The 18,377-nt window shown below is 31.5% G+C and overlaps 1 protein-coding gene across 4 annotated transcripts in view; it reads right to left on the reverse strand.

The window, feature by feature from the left end:
* The window catches only part of unc80 (unc80, NALCN channel complex subunit), a 249,409-nt gene that overhangs the window by 56,240 nt on the left and 174,792 nt on the right, over positions 1-18,377 (reverse strand). For 3 of the 4 annotated variants that reach the window (XM_085816189.1, XM_085816190.1, XM_085816191.1), the window contains exons 48-54: positions 18,158-18,315; positions 14,883-14,993; positions 14,535-14,766; positions 10,808-11,011; positions 6,306-6,345; positions 6,168-6,223; positions 3,235-3,399 (exon numbers count right to left, since the gene is read on the reverse strand). In XM_085816189.1, the coding sequence (XP_085672315.1) occupies positions 3,235-3,399; positions 6,168-6,223; positions 6,306-6,345; positions 10,808-11,011; positions 14,535-14,766; positions 14,883-14,993; positions 18,158-18,315 (966 nt within the window). Of the gene's footprint in view, positions 1-3,234; positions 3,400-6,167; positions 6,224-6,305; positions 6,346-7,064; positions 8,950-10,807; positions 11,012-14,534; positions 14,767-14,882; positions 14,994-18,157; positions 18,316-18,377 lie in introns of those variants that run through there. The other variant, XM_085816192.1, reaches the window with a different exon arrangement.

Here is an 18,377-nt window from a genome sequence, read left to right on the forward strand (position 1 = left end):
TGGATGACATGGATCATTATCTAATAGCAATAGTGCCTTGAAGCTCATATTTTTTTATTTTTTTATTTTTTTTGTCTTAAATAATGTTCAACATTTGGCACAAAACTATTTCAAAAACAATCTTTAATGCCTTTAAGTGCAAGAGGATTTAAAGATCTATAAACTAGCAAGGATTTTGTCATAAAGTCCCTTGACACATTACTGCCCAAAAGTAGCATTAGATGATCTTTAAACATCCTAAATCTGGGTGCAGTTTTTTTCTTGTTACGATATAAAGGTTTTACTGGGCACTTTTTTCCACCAAAGCCAAGTTTCACTGGTACTGAATACTTGATCTGCTGTGTATCTTTGCTCTTCTGTAATGTTTTGAATTTTTTCCAGATACATCCTAACAGCTTCTTGATCAGATGACTTGCATTCTTATACTATAAATTGCAAAACACTTTTTGAAATTTTCAAACCTACCTTTACTTGTTACAAAATCTGTGTTAACAGAGAATTCTCCATGTTCTTTAAAGTGTTTGTAAATTTTGAGTGCTTTTTGTTTAACGATATTACCATCCAGTGGAAGTCTTTTCTGACAGCTATCATCAGTCCAGATGCTAAGTGCCTTTTCTATCTTTCCAATTACTGGTGCCTGGGAGTAATCTTCCCAATTACTAGCGCCTGGATTTTGTGGATGTCAAAGATGCTGCAGCAACTGCACATCTTATTGTTTTTTCATTTTTCTTAACAGTCCGGACTGTTGCTGCACTCAAATTAAGACTTTTTTCAATGTGACATGTTTTTCTTCTTTTAAAAAAATAATCCAAGATTTGTATCTTTACTTCTAAAGAAATAAATTTCCTCTTAAATGTTGTTTTTTTATTTTTATTGGACATGACTTGGAACTGAAACTTATTGTCTTAAAGATGAAAGAGTTATTCTTTAACACACCATGGGTTGAAGTTGACAGCTGATGAGCAAGCAGCGTGAGAAACTTTTGTTTTTAGGCCATGATGATGATGATTTGAATGTTGAAAGCCCAACACGTAGGTTATGCAATTTGGAGTTTTTTTTTTTTTTTTTTTTTTTTTTTTTTTTTTGTGATCTCGTGTTGTTCACCTTCTGCAATAGTGAGGTTTCTTCATTGTTATTTAGTGACTGTGCTCTCTTGAGACTGTGGATTATTTTTATTGTGCTATACTTTGAAGGTCATGGTGGGGAAACAATTTTCCCCATTACTGGTTAAGGGTTCAACAACTGTTCTTCCACCACATGGCTCGTCTCCCTGAGGGCATTTGTTCTATGGGAACTGGATCTTGGGAAACAACTGGCAGGACTTATTAAATGAGGATTTTTATGTGTTAAGTGACTAATGTAGGTGCACTGATCAATATGGAAAACTTTGTGTGGAGTTCGTTAAAGTTCCTCGGATTTTGTGGGCAATTATCTTATAGTGTTAGAGTGAAACCGTGTTATAGGATGCTGTGCTGTAGGAGGGTTCCCACAATTTATGAATAGTATTATAGCAAAACTGTGTTACAGGATATTGTGTTGTAGGAAGAGTACCTGTATTATAAAACATGCATTTAGTCATACTGTCATATCTTAGACACATACAAACATATCTATATCCTTGCCCTATCTAGTTTGGGCAGAGTTCCACTAAAATACATTACATCACATCATTGAACATGTACATGTGCAATTAATATACCATAAATACAGAAAACCTATAAACAAGGAACTTTCTGCATAGTTAACAAAGTGAATATGCAAAATATGTATACTTGCTCTGTCTTTGAAAGAGCAAAGCAAAAAGCTGCCTTTAGATTTTTGAAACCAGCAAATGATTCTCTATGATAGCTTAATAAAAGCTTTAGATTTCATAAAATTCAATGAAAATGGTTAAACCTCATGCCTCATTCTAACTCGTTTTTATATGTCAAAAGCCTTGTTGGGGAAACACAGAAGATAAAGCAATTTCAAAGGAAAATAAAATTTCAGTACCATTTAATTCTAGAACCATTGCAAGTACAGTCAAATACCGAAAATCCACCGACATGAAATCCGCGTTGCCTCTCAAAATATAAACATTCAGTTTATAGGTTCCGAAAACCACAACATGGAGTACGAAATATCGAAGAAAAAAATACTTACTGGATAATGATGTCATAATTACCGAATAATAATGAGTCATAATGGAAATACCAAATTATTGACATCATGATAACAGTTTTTTTTCCCTCCAACCTGCATCAAAGTAAAAAAGCAGACAATTAACTCCACTCTTCTTTCAAGTTCAAGCTTTGCGTTTTTGTGGTTTCTGAGCTTTGTTATTTCACAAGATTGTTTAGTGATGTCGTTTTTTTTTTTTTTTTTTTTTTTTTTAATCCGGATATCTTGTGGATAAATTAAGAATATTTTTAATTTCAGCACTTTTTAATACAATGACAGATAAGAAAAGCACTCGTGATTTTACTGCTTGCAACGCTGAAAAGCGTAAACACGTTGCATTAACGGTAATGAAAAAAGTGGAAATTCTGCTAAAGATGGAGGCAAGTGCTACACCTCGGTTTATAGCAGAATCATATGGAATTGCCACACAAACTGTATATGATATACGGAACAATAAATAAAAATTGTTGAAATTTTACAGCAACAGTGATAAGAAATAATCTTTAGTTCTATTTAATAACTTCATTCATGCAACGAGGGGCTAGACGCTTGTTTGAGAGAAAAGGGCAAGCAGATTCATGCTGATTTAAAAATAGAGGAACCTAATGTAAATGAACAATATAATCAGTTTATATATGTAATAATAATTTAATGCATATAATTAATTATTGTATTAATGTATATAATAACTTAATTAAATGCATCTAATACACCTTATTTATTTTGCACTTTTAGTCTGAATATTATCTTTTCTTTCCTGATATCTGCAAAATCCTAAAATCCGCACAACCTCTGGTCCCAAGCGTTGTGGATTTCTGGACTTCTACTGTATTACAATGTGACTTTAGCCTTCATTCACATATTTCTGCAGATATATAATATGGAAAAACATTTGCTAAGAAATAATCTTTAGTTACATTTAATAACTTTTTAACTGCAAGTGAATATTAAACAATATTTTTTATTTGCTTTTCTTTCTTATCCAATCATTAATCACACTTTCAGCAATAACCAGATTTTAATATCAAATTACTGATGCATAAATTTTTTGATGGATGAGAAAAATAAACTTACACCTAAGGCAATCATCTGCATAGCAATGAGGCGTACAACAACAGAACAAAAACTGGGTGGTGGAGACTGAGTCATGGAAGTAGTAGTAGTTGGCAAATTTGAAGAACTCTCAGCATAAGTACTTTGATCTCCAAGGATAATGCTTTGGCATCCACTAACTAATGACTGAAAATAAATGTATATACCTTAAAGATAAAAGGAATGTAAGCAATCTGATCAGTTTTTGCTCATAATAGCAATGTTTTGCATTTTGCTATCAGAAAACAAAGCCTATGCATTGTATGTCTTATTTTGATACATTAGTATACAACCATTATGACAGAATTTAATACTGAAATTAATAGTTTTGTCTGACAGTAATAATTCAATACAAATTTACAAAAACAGAATTGCTGGTATTAGTCAATTAACACAGAATTGTCAGTATTAGTCAACCAACACAGAATTGCTGGTATGTCATTTTCTGACATAACTGATAGCAGTGAACTTATATATACTTCAGTAGTTGATATGATCACCCCTGGCAACAATACAGACATGAAAGTGATTTAGAATGCTGTATATCAATGCAATTGTTAGCAATGACATTCAGCTTTTAAATAGAGATCTATAAGTTTGCAATTTTTTAAAATGTTCTTCTGTACCTACTCCAAGAATTGGATTATAAACAATATTCAACTCTTAAATCCTTCATCCAAATAATAAGAATTTTCCATTACTCCTTAATTTATCATTGTAGCACATATGGTGAAGATTTGAGGTTTGCTGATTAAAGGCTAAAATAAATAGCAAATTGCTCTCTAAAAATGGCAACAAAAGTAATAAAATGTCTTCATGTACTTTTATAACATATTATAAAGCTTTTTAGTGTTAAACAACATGTAATTTAAAAAAAAATAACCAAAATACTGAAGATAGCATTGAAAGATGCATACTTTCCCAGCTTATATTATTTAGTAAATTATTTTATGCTCAAATTCAGTAATTAGAGAAAATCATGTTAATTAAAAAAAAAAAAAAAAAACACCAAGAAAAAAATGAATGTAGAGTAATGAAGTTTCAGCAATACATTTGTCTAGATAATATATTTAATCGATTAAATTTTCAAGATCACAAGTTAATGCAAGCATAAGAAGATCCATTTCAAATGCAAAATGCTTATACATTAATGACCAGTGTACCTGGCAGAATTTTAAATACAAGCATGCAAATGTGTCGGACAGGTGCCAGATGTCAGTTTGTGGGACGAAGTTCCATGCCGATTGCACTCGGTCGGTCAATAAATGGATGATTATTGCTGTTTGTGATTTAATGTTTGTTTGTGTGGTCAATAAATGGATGATTATTGCTGTTTGTGATTTGTGTGGTCAATAAATGGATGATTTTGACGATGGAGTTGTCATCCAATGATATCCCACATGTGCACAACTGGAGTGTTGCATAATCAAGACAATATTGTTTATTTTGAAATAAGAATTTTATTATTACTATTTTTATTATTATTGTGTATTTTTCAAAAGTGTGTTTTTGTTTTACTATTGTGTGAAGTTTGTAACTATATTTCTTTTCTTGTGTGGCAACAACGCTTCTGTAATTCTTCGATTTGTTCTTTTGGATGTGTGCCAAATTAGATGGCGTGATGTTTTGAAGAGAGCGTCAGTTGAGTGTGTAGATAAAACATGTTGCTTCAGAACGTTATTTCTTTAAAAATATGTAAAATAAATGTTTTGTTTTTTGAACTCGGATTATGCAAACGTTATTTAGTTTCAACATGGAGAAAGATCTGGTGATCTAGCAAGCGAAGGCACCATGCTGACATACAACATGTACAGCATATTGGGTTAAAACAGCGGTGTGAGGGCGAGTGTTATCCTGTTGGAAAGCACCCCCTTGAATGCTTTCATGGATGATGGCAAAACAGATTAATCATCAGACTAATGCACAAATTTGCAGTCACAGTGTGTGAATTAGCCACACTGCTCCCACTGTCATGAGAAATTGTTTCCCAAATCATAACTTTGGTGCAGCTCCACTGTGTATTAACCACAGACAAGTTGTTGCAGGCACTCACCTAGCCTCCTTCTAACCACCACACCACTACCACTGGCACCAAGGTAGAACTGGTTTCAATCAGACAGATCTTCACTCCACCCTCCAATGAGCTCCAGATTGACACCACTGACATTGCAAACAATAGTGGTTTGGAGTCAGTGGAATGCATGCTAGACAGCATCTGGCTCAGAGCTATCTTTCAAGTAAACAATGTGTAACAGTTCATTGTGTCACTGTGGTGCCTGCTGCAGCTAAAATTTCTGTTGCAGATGCAAAACAATGCACCACAGCCATATGCCAAACACAACAGTCTTCCCTCTCAGTAGTGCCACATGGCCATCCGGAACCTGGTCTTCTTGAGCTAGTACCTTCCCTTGACTACTGCTGCCAACAATCATGCACAGTTCATACATTCCTGCCAAGCCTTTCAGCAATATTGCAGCAAGAAAATCCACCTTCTCATACTCTTATTACACAGCCTCATTCAACTCATAATGATAATAGCTTGTTGATAACAGCTTTTTCGTTTTCTGAAAGGCATTCTTGACTAATATCAACTGTCTACATGAAATTTCAATGATAAATAACACTCACAAACATTTTACAGCATGCAATGCAATTCAAAGCAAACTTGATCTGCACGTTCATAATGGCCCTACTAGTGCAAAACATAACATGATGTTATGCGCCTAGCACGAAATTTGAATAGACTTCATCTTTCAGATTTATAAACATCTCTAGCAAATTTTGTTTAGCTAGCACAATTCCTTCTTAGTGCTGGGAATTTTTTTCCCGTCAATTCATTTAAATTGAACTCCTGGTAACAAAGCATTAAATTTATAAAGCGTAATTATAAAATTTATAAAAAATTCAATGCTTACCTTAAGATGTGGCAGATGAACTATGTATGGATGTTTGTATAACGTTAAATAAACTCCTAAAATATAGAAAAATATTTTTTATAGTTTAAGAAGAAACTTTCATGAACTCATGCTCTAATACATTTGATAAATACATACCTTTTAGAAGTGTTCTTGCGGCATTCCAATCTGTTAAACGCTAAAATAAAATAAATATTCAAAATGTTATATATGTTCATTTAATATTCATTTAAAGTAGATAATGTTAATTTTTATTTTTACTTTTTATACAAGTAATCCATTAAAAGTATAATAATGAACTAACTTACATTTTCAGATCACATGACTTCAAAATATTTTGCTAAATTCAAATTGCTGCAATTCTAGTTAGTTACAGAATAAGTAATCAAACCTTCCTGGTAAAATTTAATCCAAACACCCCCCCCCCCCGATAAAAAACCCACACCTGTCAGAAGAAGACGTGGAAAATAATCTTCAAAGGTTTCGATTACAAACAATTAGATTCTAACCAGAATAAGACAAAAAAGAAGAACGTTTTAAACAATAATAAATGAAACGAATGCTTTAACAAAATTAATATAGTAGTAAACATAATATTTAATAACATTTTGTACAAAGTGTGAAATCCGGACTCGTCGGGACTTTGGCGATTCCGGATTTTTCTGGATATTAGATCATCAGTTTAAATCTAGTAAGATGGCATGTAGAAATTACAAAATTAAAAATATGAACTTTTGATTTATGAAATAATGAAGTATTTATGCTATAAAGGGTATTAAAATTTACACACACACACACACACACACAAAACAAAAAAAAAAAAAAAAAAAAAAAGAGTGTAATATTTATTTGTTTACCTTATTAAACATTTCTTTCATTGTAAGTTGTTTAAGTTGCTTCATTTTTTGTGCTAATACTTCTCTTTAATTCTGTAGACAGACATAATTTCTTCTTTAGTTACATTGTTGAAGTCCTGTAACTGCTGTTTCAAGAATTCCAGCTAACTTGTCAATCGAAATGTTCTCGTTTTCAGCAACGTTTCTGTCACATTCTTCACTATCGGTAGTGATATTTTTTGGATCTAGGACCATACTACAGATTTCACCATTCAGTAATTGATTGATGATTAAGAAGCATTGTCATCACAATGAAAAACTTCTTTTATGTCATCTTCATTTATTACCGCTTCTCCACACTTCTTTACAGAATCCGTTAATTGGAAAATTTCACTTTTGCTATGCCATATCCGAAAACCTTTAAAATTAGCGGGTATCATCATCAAATTCAGCTATCCTTCACTATACATATTTGGCTATGTATTATGAGATTGGCAATTAACGACAAGGTGTTCTGTTAAATTTTATCTTGCATCTATTGCGAACTGAGACAATTAAGCCTGAACTATATTAGTTTAGTTATTTATTATACTTATGTCTATTTCTTGCACATGGTTAAGGCTTTTCAGAGTTCTGAATAAATAAATTTCCATATATACTTAAGCCTTATTGAGGGCCGGTGCTAGATATCTTATCGCCTGCTGCAGTCTTTGTGAGTCCTAAATATGCGACCCGGTTGCAGCCATACAAGCCCTGGCGCTGGTTCTGGGTTTATGTTAATAACAAATCAGTTATTCTTAATTCAAATAGCCCTAAATGTAATCTTTAGCTCTATGAGTATCATCAACACATCTATTTATAGCATATGGAAAGAAATTTTTGCTAAAATATTTGCTCGTCAACATTTTTAGCGCATTTAACTTAAATTTGTAATCATTGCCAAGTGCAATGTTAACGCAAAAGTTTAACATTCTCCTTTATTATTTAATCATTAAGACAAAAAAATTGTTTAAGCATCACTACATGAGTCATTACTCAAGTTGTCAACGATGTATCTATGTGGAATCTTTCGGTTTGAGATGCGTGCCAAGCACATACGCAGCAACGGAGCCAAATTACTGATCGTACAAATTTATGCTAAAATGATTGTTTCTTCAATAACAAGGTATTTTATTTAGTGTCGAAGTGAAATTAAGAATCGGGACTCTCCAGATGTTTTATTATGTGCGGAGGGGGGGGATTAAATGCGTATGCGTAGAGCCTACGAGAAAAATGGTGGTGGTGGTTTTGAGGTTTGGATTTTAGATCATTCCGGGTAATGGATGTCTGGATTTCGGACTTTGTTCTGTATATTAATTATACAGACACTGAACAAAATATGATTGAACTGTAGTATCACATTGTTTCTGAAAATAAAAAAAAGTATTTCAAAACATAAAACGATGTTCCTATATGGAATAAATTATATAAAATAGTATATAGAATATTCAGCATGGAAACTGAGATGTAAGATTTAATAAACTAGCATGCAGCAGCAAAGGCTAAGTTTGTAGTCATTAGATTCATTTCGGAACAGAAAACATAAAAAAGCAATGATGTCCTAAGCAGGATTTGAACTCTGGACTTTCTGATTGCTTGCTGGATGTGCTCCAACTACAGCATTAAAGCCTACAATAAGGAAGGAGAAAACACCTTACATTCTCCCCCACTTAATGGGCAACAGAAGAGGAGGGAACTTAGTCATTGAAACCAGATGGTGATGAATCATCAACCGCCATATTTTTATTTGAGTACTACTTGTAGAGGTTTTTCAGGATTTTTCAGAAGCTAGGAAATGCGAAGAATCAGCAATCTCTTTGAAATCTAGTTAAACATGCTTCCAATTGTACCACAAAGGCATGTATGAGAGTCAGAGCAGGAAACATAACAAATCAATGATGTATCCCCTAGGATTAAAAAAAAAATAGACTTTCAAATGTGCTTGAAATTACATCATGTAAAAGTTAATCAAGAAATGCACATGATTGAAAACTGAACAAAAGGGCCTAAAATACTTATACAACCAAAAATCATGTGACACTCTTTAATAACCTTGACATTATAGTATGAATATCTGCCACCAGTGCTATAAGTAATGAAAAAAGATTATGCAATTAAGTTTCATCCAGGTCAAACTGTCCATGCACACATTTTGCTGATTAAAAATACAGTGATACTTTTTTAATAAAAGCTTATTTAATAGAAAATTATCAGGTATATAATACATACTGGAATTAAAAATTATAAAAATATTACCTCAGCATGACTGTCTTACATTGAGGTTATCTTGTTTATTTTACAAATTCAAATTTGGTATTAGGGCTACAAAAGTTATAAACTGATCAGAAAATGTTCCCCATATTCAGAAATGATGCAATGACTGAATGCTGTGATTGAAAGAAATTAACATCTGGAAATTGTATTGTTATAAATGCCTCCTGCTCTAGTTAATTTTATGGTCTGCTGCTTCTCAGAAAATACAAGTCTTATCTGGCAATGATCATCACCATTAGAAATAGTCATAAAAACCTGTCATTAAATAGCACATCAATAAAAGAGGATCTTTTGTCATTATACATGATCTGGCATCGCAATGAATGATTTATAAACAGGCTGTACCAAAATGTCACGAACTTCAGATGATTTCACACCAAATTTGGTGACAAAATTTAATTAACAAAACCATCGCCAATTTGGCAATATCTCAACATTTAACGAGACAGTTATTTACCTCAGTGTTTAACAGACTTGCCCCTGTAACCTTATTTTTCTGGCAGAGCTTCATTGTTTTCAAGAATTTTGTGTTATTTTATACAAAAGATACTACAGTTTCACATATAATTTCACTAAATTTATTTCATATATATATAAAATTTGTAACAATATTCATATAGACCTGTAGGACATCTGTTAAATGATATTTGTGGATGATTGTTCTGATGGTAGTGAAATTGGCATATAGTACCGGATAGTAAGTGCTTCGCTACAAATTATACAATACTTTATAATAGTTATTTTGTTGTTTCAACTATACGTTACATATACTCATAAGGAAAAGCTTTTAGATTTGTGATTTGAAGGTACATAAGTGAGACAGACATCGCCTGAAGATGTGCAGGTGACTTGTCTTTTGAATCTTCATTTTTAACATTTGCATATCTTTTACATATAAAATTTAAAACAAAAGTTTAAATTATTAAAAAGTAAGTTTATTGCTTTTATAGTTATAGTTTGAAAGATCAATTGAAGATCTTTTATATTATTCAATGACAAAACTGCTAGATTGTGGGGACATCAAATCAAATAGTAATATAAAATAATTTTAAAAAATTGAAAATATTATTAAAGATGCTGCTTGTCATCAAATTAAAATTAAATATGTGCCTAAAAATGGACCATTCACAGATTAAATATCAAAGTAAATGCAACTGAAAACATATTGAAGAAGGAACTAAGCTTATATTTTGCAAAAAGAAACAGAAGCAGATGTAAAATGGCTCAGTTTCTAATCAGATTGTAGTACAAAAATAAATTAAAAACATTCATTACTGATTAATATGGCTTCCCTTTTAAGACATCATTTGAACATTTAAATTTTTTTTTTTTCAAACAGTTAAAAGTTTTGCTCTTACTCTTTCTTCTTCTTATAATTATTTATGGTTTCTAATTTTTTTTTTCTCTAGATACCAAAACCTTTCACCAGTTGTGTAACTGTTTTGGTAGACCAAAAATACCACAGATTTATAAGTAACCAATATCACTTACTCGTATAGTTGTTTTTTTAGCTATTTTGCTAAATGTTTTGTCAACCCTCCTTAGAACCATTATAAGAGCAGGCCTCATAGCTTCTTGAGCCCATTCTGAATGAGGCAACACTTCATTCATGTAACGCTGAAGTCCCCGACAAGACATAGTTATTGGATCATAAGGAGCAACTTTAAGGAGGCTGTGTGCCACTTCAGCTAACCTCTAATGAGGACAGTAGAAATATAAAACATTAATTCACATTAAAAAAAATAATTATTGCTCATCTATGTAATAGATCAGAAACAGAAAGTAAATAACATTCAATAAATCTTTCACACTTACATAAGAAAATTTATTTGTAACAATGCTCTGACAGTGGAACCTCGAGATATGAGCGCCTCTGTATATGAGAAATTTGAGATACGAGGAAAGTATGAGCGAAACATTTGTCTCTAAATATGAGCACCGACTTGAATAACGAGCAATTAGCCAGGCTGTTGGTGTGCGTGGTGCCATTTCCTGATTCGGCTCGACTCAGGGAATCTCTTCCTCAGATCCCTAGGTGTTCTTTGATCTACGTGTTTGTGCGCTTGTGAGTTAATTTTTTTTTTTACATTTAAACATGAAAACAATTATTTCATGATGACTCCCAAGAAGATTGTTGCCTCAGAAAGAAAAAAAAAAAAGAAAGAAGGCATGGAGATTAAGAAAGAAATCATAGATAAACATAAGTGTGGTGTAAGAGTGATGGAATTGGCAAAAACTTATGGCTGTTCGACATCGACGGTCTGCACTATTCTGAAGAAGAAGGAAGAAATTAAGAAACTTGATGAGGCCAAAGGAATCTGTACTTTGACCTTCTCTGGAAAACACCAGGTGTGTTGACTGAAGATGAGATGGCAATGAGATTTTGGGAAGGGGTGTGGAACGGATTAACTGGATTTTCATTGTTTTCAATGGGAAAGTTTGTTTCTAGGTATGAGAAATTTGCTATATGAGCCCAGTGCTGGAACCAATTAAATTCATATCTCGAGGTTCCACTGTACATTCACATAATCCATTTTTTTGAAAATCATTACTGTATTTGACGGCATATAAGACGCACCCTTATTTAGAAGGCCACACACATGTAGATGTAGAAAAATTTATGTGTGTATAGATCTTTATCCGGGCTAAAAATAGCATTCAGTATTAAAAGTTAACCTGTGTCCTTCACATATAAGACGCAGGTAACTTTTTGGAAACCAAATTTAGGGAAAAAGTGTGTCTTATATGCCGTCGAATACAGTAATTAAATTGTGTACTGGTTTCAGTTTTTGAAATTTATTTACTTATTAATTTTTTTAAGATTACTAATTTCTTGTGTTTTATGACATATGATATAACTTGCAGAAGCAAATAAATTTCAAACACAGCAAAAAATGTAGCATGATATACAGTCAATTCCCGATTTATCAGGTGTAGGTTAACCTTAGTCAAAAAAAAAAAAAAAAAAAAAAAAAAAAAAAAATTAAGTTTGCTTGTCGCAGAATGATGGAAAAACTACTGTAAGAAAACATCAGAATAAAGCAAAGTTTCTCTAGGAAACACAAAAAATGGGAGAAGATAACGTGTGGGATAAGAGAATTCATAGTAAGAGATGTCACAGTATTCAAAATTTGTAAAAATTCACAACTGTATGTAACTTAATTGTACACAGATTGGTATACATAAACATTGCTCAATCATCCATTAAAAATAAACTGCTACATTAAAAAAATAAATTGTGCAAACATTAATACATTAATCTCCATTTTTCCCATCGATTCCTACAGAAATACAAGAATAACATAAATAAAAATATAGTTTTTTTCTGTTTTGCAGCGTATTCTTCATGATATGAATCTAATTTATTGCTGTTGTTGTGACTAATCTAATTTATTTGCCTAACCAGAAGAAGCCCACAAATTTTTGTCATGGCAAGGAGTACAAGAATGCATTTGCTGTTGACATGAGCCTTGGGCACCATATAGGTGATGGTATGATTTTGTCAAGTTCCAGCCAAATTTTGAGACAGAGCATCCTGGGACTGGTCCAGTGGTCTCCTACCCCTCTTTCCTGACCACATGAAAGAACTTCTGCCTTGGCATATATTTAGACTGCCCCCATGGCACAAAGCCACTATACATTTACAACATCCATGCATTTTCCAGGATTTGAACCCATGCCCTTTGGTATGGCAGACAGAGTCGGTAACCATTATTTCGTTGGGTGGCTGAATGCTGATTTAATTTGCTTAACCAAATAAACTTATTTACTAACTTAAACTGCTTTAAAATACTGGGAAACTGTTAATTGCAATTCCTGGTAATTATGTGTTTTCCTTAGCTGTTGTCGGACTGTCCACGGATATCATGATGTGTATTACCCCAGTTAATTGGAAGCCTAATGTGTTCACAAATATATAACAACTCAAAAGAATATAAAAACTGTTAACAAATTTCTAGAAAAGGGAGAAAAAACTCCTTTATTAACAAGATATAAAAATATAAGTGGCAAACCAAACATGTGTTTCACATTATTCCTGAAGGCATTTCTTTGTGAATTATGAATACATCCACCTCATACACACAACTTAGTAGCAGATAACCCATATCTGAAATGATACCTTTTGAATGCCTCATGATTTGCAGGACACTGTGCCAACTTATAATTTGTTCTTCAATGTTTATTCATAACACAGAAGGGAAAAAATTACATAATGTTACACAGAAGGGAAAAAACAATGTAATCCCCTTAGTATCTGAACTAAAAGTAGTCTCAAATTCATGTTTTCTAACCGAGAGTTTTTGAAACTATGCTACATATTATTTTTGATGCTATAATTTTTGCACAAAAGATTTAAATTAATGTTCAAAATGAATGTAAAATGATGCTGCTTTTAATATTTTGTTTTAATCTCTATTCAGATATGCACTTTTCCCCTCCTTTTGGCTATACTTAAAATACTGCACAAGACTTGTTGACAATTTTTCTTCCTACTTTCCTGAAAATTTAGAAAATGAAAGTTGGATAAGAGATACATTTTTCTTTTTCAGTACTATGCTAGATAATGTTTCAGTTCAGGAAACAGATCAGGTTTTAGATATTTCATGAGATAGAAATCTCATGTATGAATAAAAAAAAAAAAAAAAAAAAAAAAAAAAAAAAAAACTTATTGCAATTTTTGGCTAAAATCAGGAGATAAATATACATCTGACAAAGCAATAAATGTTTTTAATGCCTTTCAACACACAGCTTTGTGTATGGATTTTCGGCCATGCTATTAATTAAAAATAATAGCAGAACAAGGCTGCAACTTGAACCTTACTCATGCTTGAAATTAATAAAAATAATGACCAACATATTCAAACTGGTTACAATGAAACAGGCCTGATTGTTGCATTAATTTTTATCAATAATAAATTTTCATATTCACTATTATGTATTATTTACCAACTATTTACTACAATATCTAGTGCATTTATATCTTATTATAATATACAAGTTTCATTTATGAACATAATTGAGTAATATAAAATATTGTATTCATTGTTTATAACCAAATTATTTAGGATGTATTGATTTTTAATTAGAAAATACTTTTATGATGATGCATATACTTTGATTCTTATTTATGTGATACAAAATTTAAGAAGTTTGCAGACCCCTGCTCTACGGTGTCTACAGGACTTTGAAGTTATTTAATTTATTAAAATATGCTTACAAAATGGCATTTATTGTCTAAAAGTTCAGTAGACTTGCTTGACAGGTCAGGAATCTTTTTACTTAGATCTGCTAATCTTGCAGAGCAAATTGTTAAGAATTCAGAAACAACACTGAGCAAAGTGTCTCGAGGTCGGCGGAATTCAGATTTCAAAATATCACTATCTTCAACTTGACGGTCATACTGTGGTTGCTGAGGTCTACGTGAACTGTAGTAACTGTCTGTCATGAACCTGCAGTTCATAATAAACATTATTTTCCATAAGATTTTGTAACATATAAAGATTTGTGACCAATTTATAAACATCATAGAATATTCAAATTTTGGAGGGGAAAAAACACAACTTACTTAGAATGACTATCATCGTCTACTTCATATGGTGGAGAACATGCACCTCTAGACATGTTTTTGATACTGGATCCACGCAAATCGATTGCCCGCTGTGGACCTGTGTAGTTCCTAAATGGGGGGGGGGGGGGGAGATTTAAAAATTCATTTCTTTTTTGAAATGAATGTCCCATGTATCAACTTTGTGCAATAAATGTTTGTGTTCCACTTAAACAAAATGTTGATATTTTAGAATAAAATATTAAGAGTCAAAATAGATTTAGATGGCACATCATTGCATATAGAAACAACTTCATATAAATTTTGTATTTATTATTTTATTCACTGCAATTTGGTAAGAACTTTATTTAAAATGAACAACATGTAAAAACAAACCCAAAAATTCATTTTTTAAAAAGAATACTATAGTGGCCACTATTGAGAAACTTCTACTAATAACGTCAAGCACATTACCACAAATGATAATATGTTATCAGAATGTGAGATCTGCTAACACTAGGTGATGGTTAGGCATACATTTTATACTTTTTGTTTTGCCATTTTGCTGACTTACATAAGCATATCACTTTTCGGGTGAAATATTTTTTTCCCTCTAATGGGTGGACTGAAAACTGTACACATAATGATATTTTAAAATGAAAAACTTTAACATTTTAATAGAGAAAATTTACACTACCTTAAGAATACAGATGCATAAATGCACATTAGAAGGAAACTGGATATACTTAGTGACTTTTTATTAATATTTCATATACAGTAGAATTCTGATAATTCATGAATGTTGAACCCACAAATGGCTGTAATCAATGCTTATTTTTGTATGCATACAAGCAAAATTTCAATTTTTTTAAAAATTCAACATGAGAAATTTAATGGTATTTTTTCTTACAATTATAAACAAATAAACTTTTTAAGAAAACATGCCAAAGAATGTTGTTAAATGTACTATAGCAAGAAGAATCTGCATGTAAATTTGCAGGAATATAGTTTCAAACGTTAAACAGAATCTTTTCCTTCAGATGCTGAAGGGAAAATATACTCATGCGATTTTATCTGTTGTTTTTGTAATAGCATGTTTCCCCCCCACACTCTTGCAACTGAAGAAGAAGATACTAATTAACCTTTGAAACCACATTCCTGCAAATTTCATGCTGATTCTTGTTGCTATAGTATGCTTAACAAAAATACTCTAGATTTCTAACATTTTGTTTGAAGAAAAGAATTTATGCAACGACTGAAGTTATTTAACAATTTCATTGAGCACGTCACTGCTTCTGTTTTAGACAAACATGAATCATGATTCTCTATGATTTTTTAATTTAAATAAAGTTCTTCTCTTGAACATATATTTAATTAAATTTTTCAATTAATTTGGGATTTATGTGGTTAGCATATGTAAAGAATTTACTTGTCCTTACTTGTCAGATATTGCATGCATCATAGCTGGTTTGTTTGCATTCTGCACAATAAACAAGTTTGTTTGATACTTATGCATTTGTGTAACCATCTTGACTCAGTTCGGTTGCTTTTTTATAGAAGAAAAGGAATGATAACATGAAACTGAAAATATAATTTTTTATTACAAGCATATTTTACATTTTAATAAGGTAATTATGTCAATTATCAGTCAATAAATCTACCAAAAAGTGAGTTTTTTTTTTTTTTTTTCTTTCTTTGTTCCGATAGAAAATGTATGGCTGATCATTTAGAATAAATTTAAAGCAATCCCTTTAGCTATTTTATGGCAAAATAGTACATTCCAGCAGAAATTATAAAGCAATTTTTCCAATCTCAAGCAAAGCACATAAACACATTTTCAAACTGAGTTAAAGGTATGATATATTTATAAAAACCATTGACACCTGAAATACAATAAAAAGAATGCATAAAAAAAGATGATATTGCTTGTTAAAATTGCAGAATTTTAATGACTGTGATCGTCAGAGTTTCACATGTTTTGAAAATTCAGTGATTTCTACAAACGTTGTGCACATAAGTATTGTTCACTTAAATCAGCGACAAACAGGGAAACTATAGAGACTTTTGTGATATCAAATACAGAAAACATAGCAAATAAAAATTGCATAAAGAAAATTGATACTATTCTGTTATTGGGACTGGATTCAATTATCACTAAAAGCTGACAATCTGGCAGAAAATTCGAAACATAAAAAGAATTGGCAAAATATTTACAATATAGTTAAGTTGAAGAAAAATCCAAAAGAAAACATAGCATAACAGATCTTTGCAAAATTAGAAATTTTGAATGTAAATTAAACTTCAGCAAATCAAGATTAACACAGAGGCATGAAATGGCAGATATTGCTTAAAATGTCTGAACATATTTGTGTTTTAGAATGCTGCTGCCAGCTCATAAACTCAGTTAAATAAGAATCTATGGTAAATACAATAATAATAAAAACATAAGTGACTGTTACATCTTTAGAATTTATTTTCTCATTGCCAATTTTGAAAAGGCATTCATTTCAAAACTAAACACTTCATAATGAACCAATCTCTCAGTGAGTTTAGTAAAACATTTGGTGACGACTCAAGTCCTGATAACAGAACAGTACCAGACAATTTATTAGTCCAGATTTTCAACTCTAGCACTTTTTTTAACTGCTATTAGCATTATCAATCCAACTGCATGTGCACAAAACATAATGGCAGAACCATATTTGATAAAGCTTAGGGATTGAATTCAGTGAAAATTTTGTTGCACACTTTTTTGAAGGCAATATATTTATTTATTTGTACTTTTGATGAAAAAATTATAAAATACCCATTTTGCCCTTGACAATCTTTATACATAATTGTATTTAAAATTTAATATTTTTGTATTCTATGTTTTAATAGCTATTTATGTGCACACAATGCAGATTTAACGTAAAAATGAGAAAGAGATAAATTTAAACAAAACTCAGAAGGATATGACGACTAAATTCTCTAATTCCACTAAATCCATTAAATTCTCTAATTCATGCAACCCGATTCCAAGGTTTCTTGGAATTCAACTGTATCAATAAAAAATTAGATTATATTGCTGTACCTTTAACTCATTTTTAATACTGCATTCTAATAACCATTACTTTGAAATGTACTGCAATTATTACGATTTAACAATTATTATTATTTTAACAATTTTGTTACAAGTATTATTCCGAGCAACTTTTTTTTCAATCAACAATTAAATATTAAACTGTTTACTGTCATTTATTCCACACAAATTTTGAAGAATAAATATGAAAAAATTACAAATGAAGAAACTTCACCTGGCAAGAGCTTCACAATTGCTAATGAGAGTTTTCATGCAAATGGAAATGCTATGAATCATGCTGAGCTCAGATCGGGAACCACCAGGAGTTTCCTTCTTCATAGTGAGATTCTGCAAGTGCCGCAAATAGAAGGGAAGCACAGCCTCAAGAATAGTCTAAAGAACAAAAATTAAAAAACTGATCAACATGCACAAAAATAAAGTAACTTGGTATAGTT

This window comes from Stegodyphus dumicola, chromosome 4 (genome assembly GCF_044657685.1).
Source record: "Stegodyphus dumicola isolate Sdum_Otavi_A_Nest chromosome 4, ASM4465768v1".
Classification (NCBI taxonomy): Eukaryota; Metazoa; Arthropoda; class Arachnida; order Araneae; family Eresidae; genus Stegodyphus; species Stegodyphus dumicola.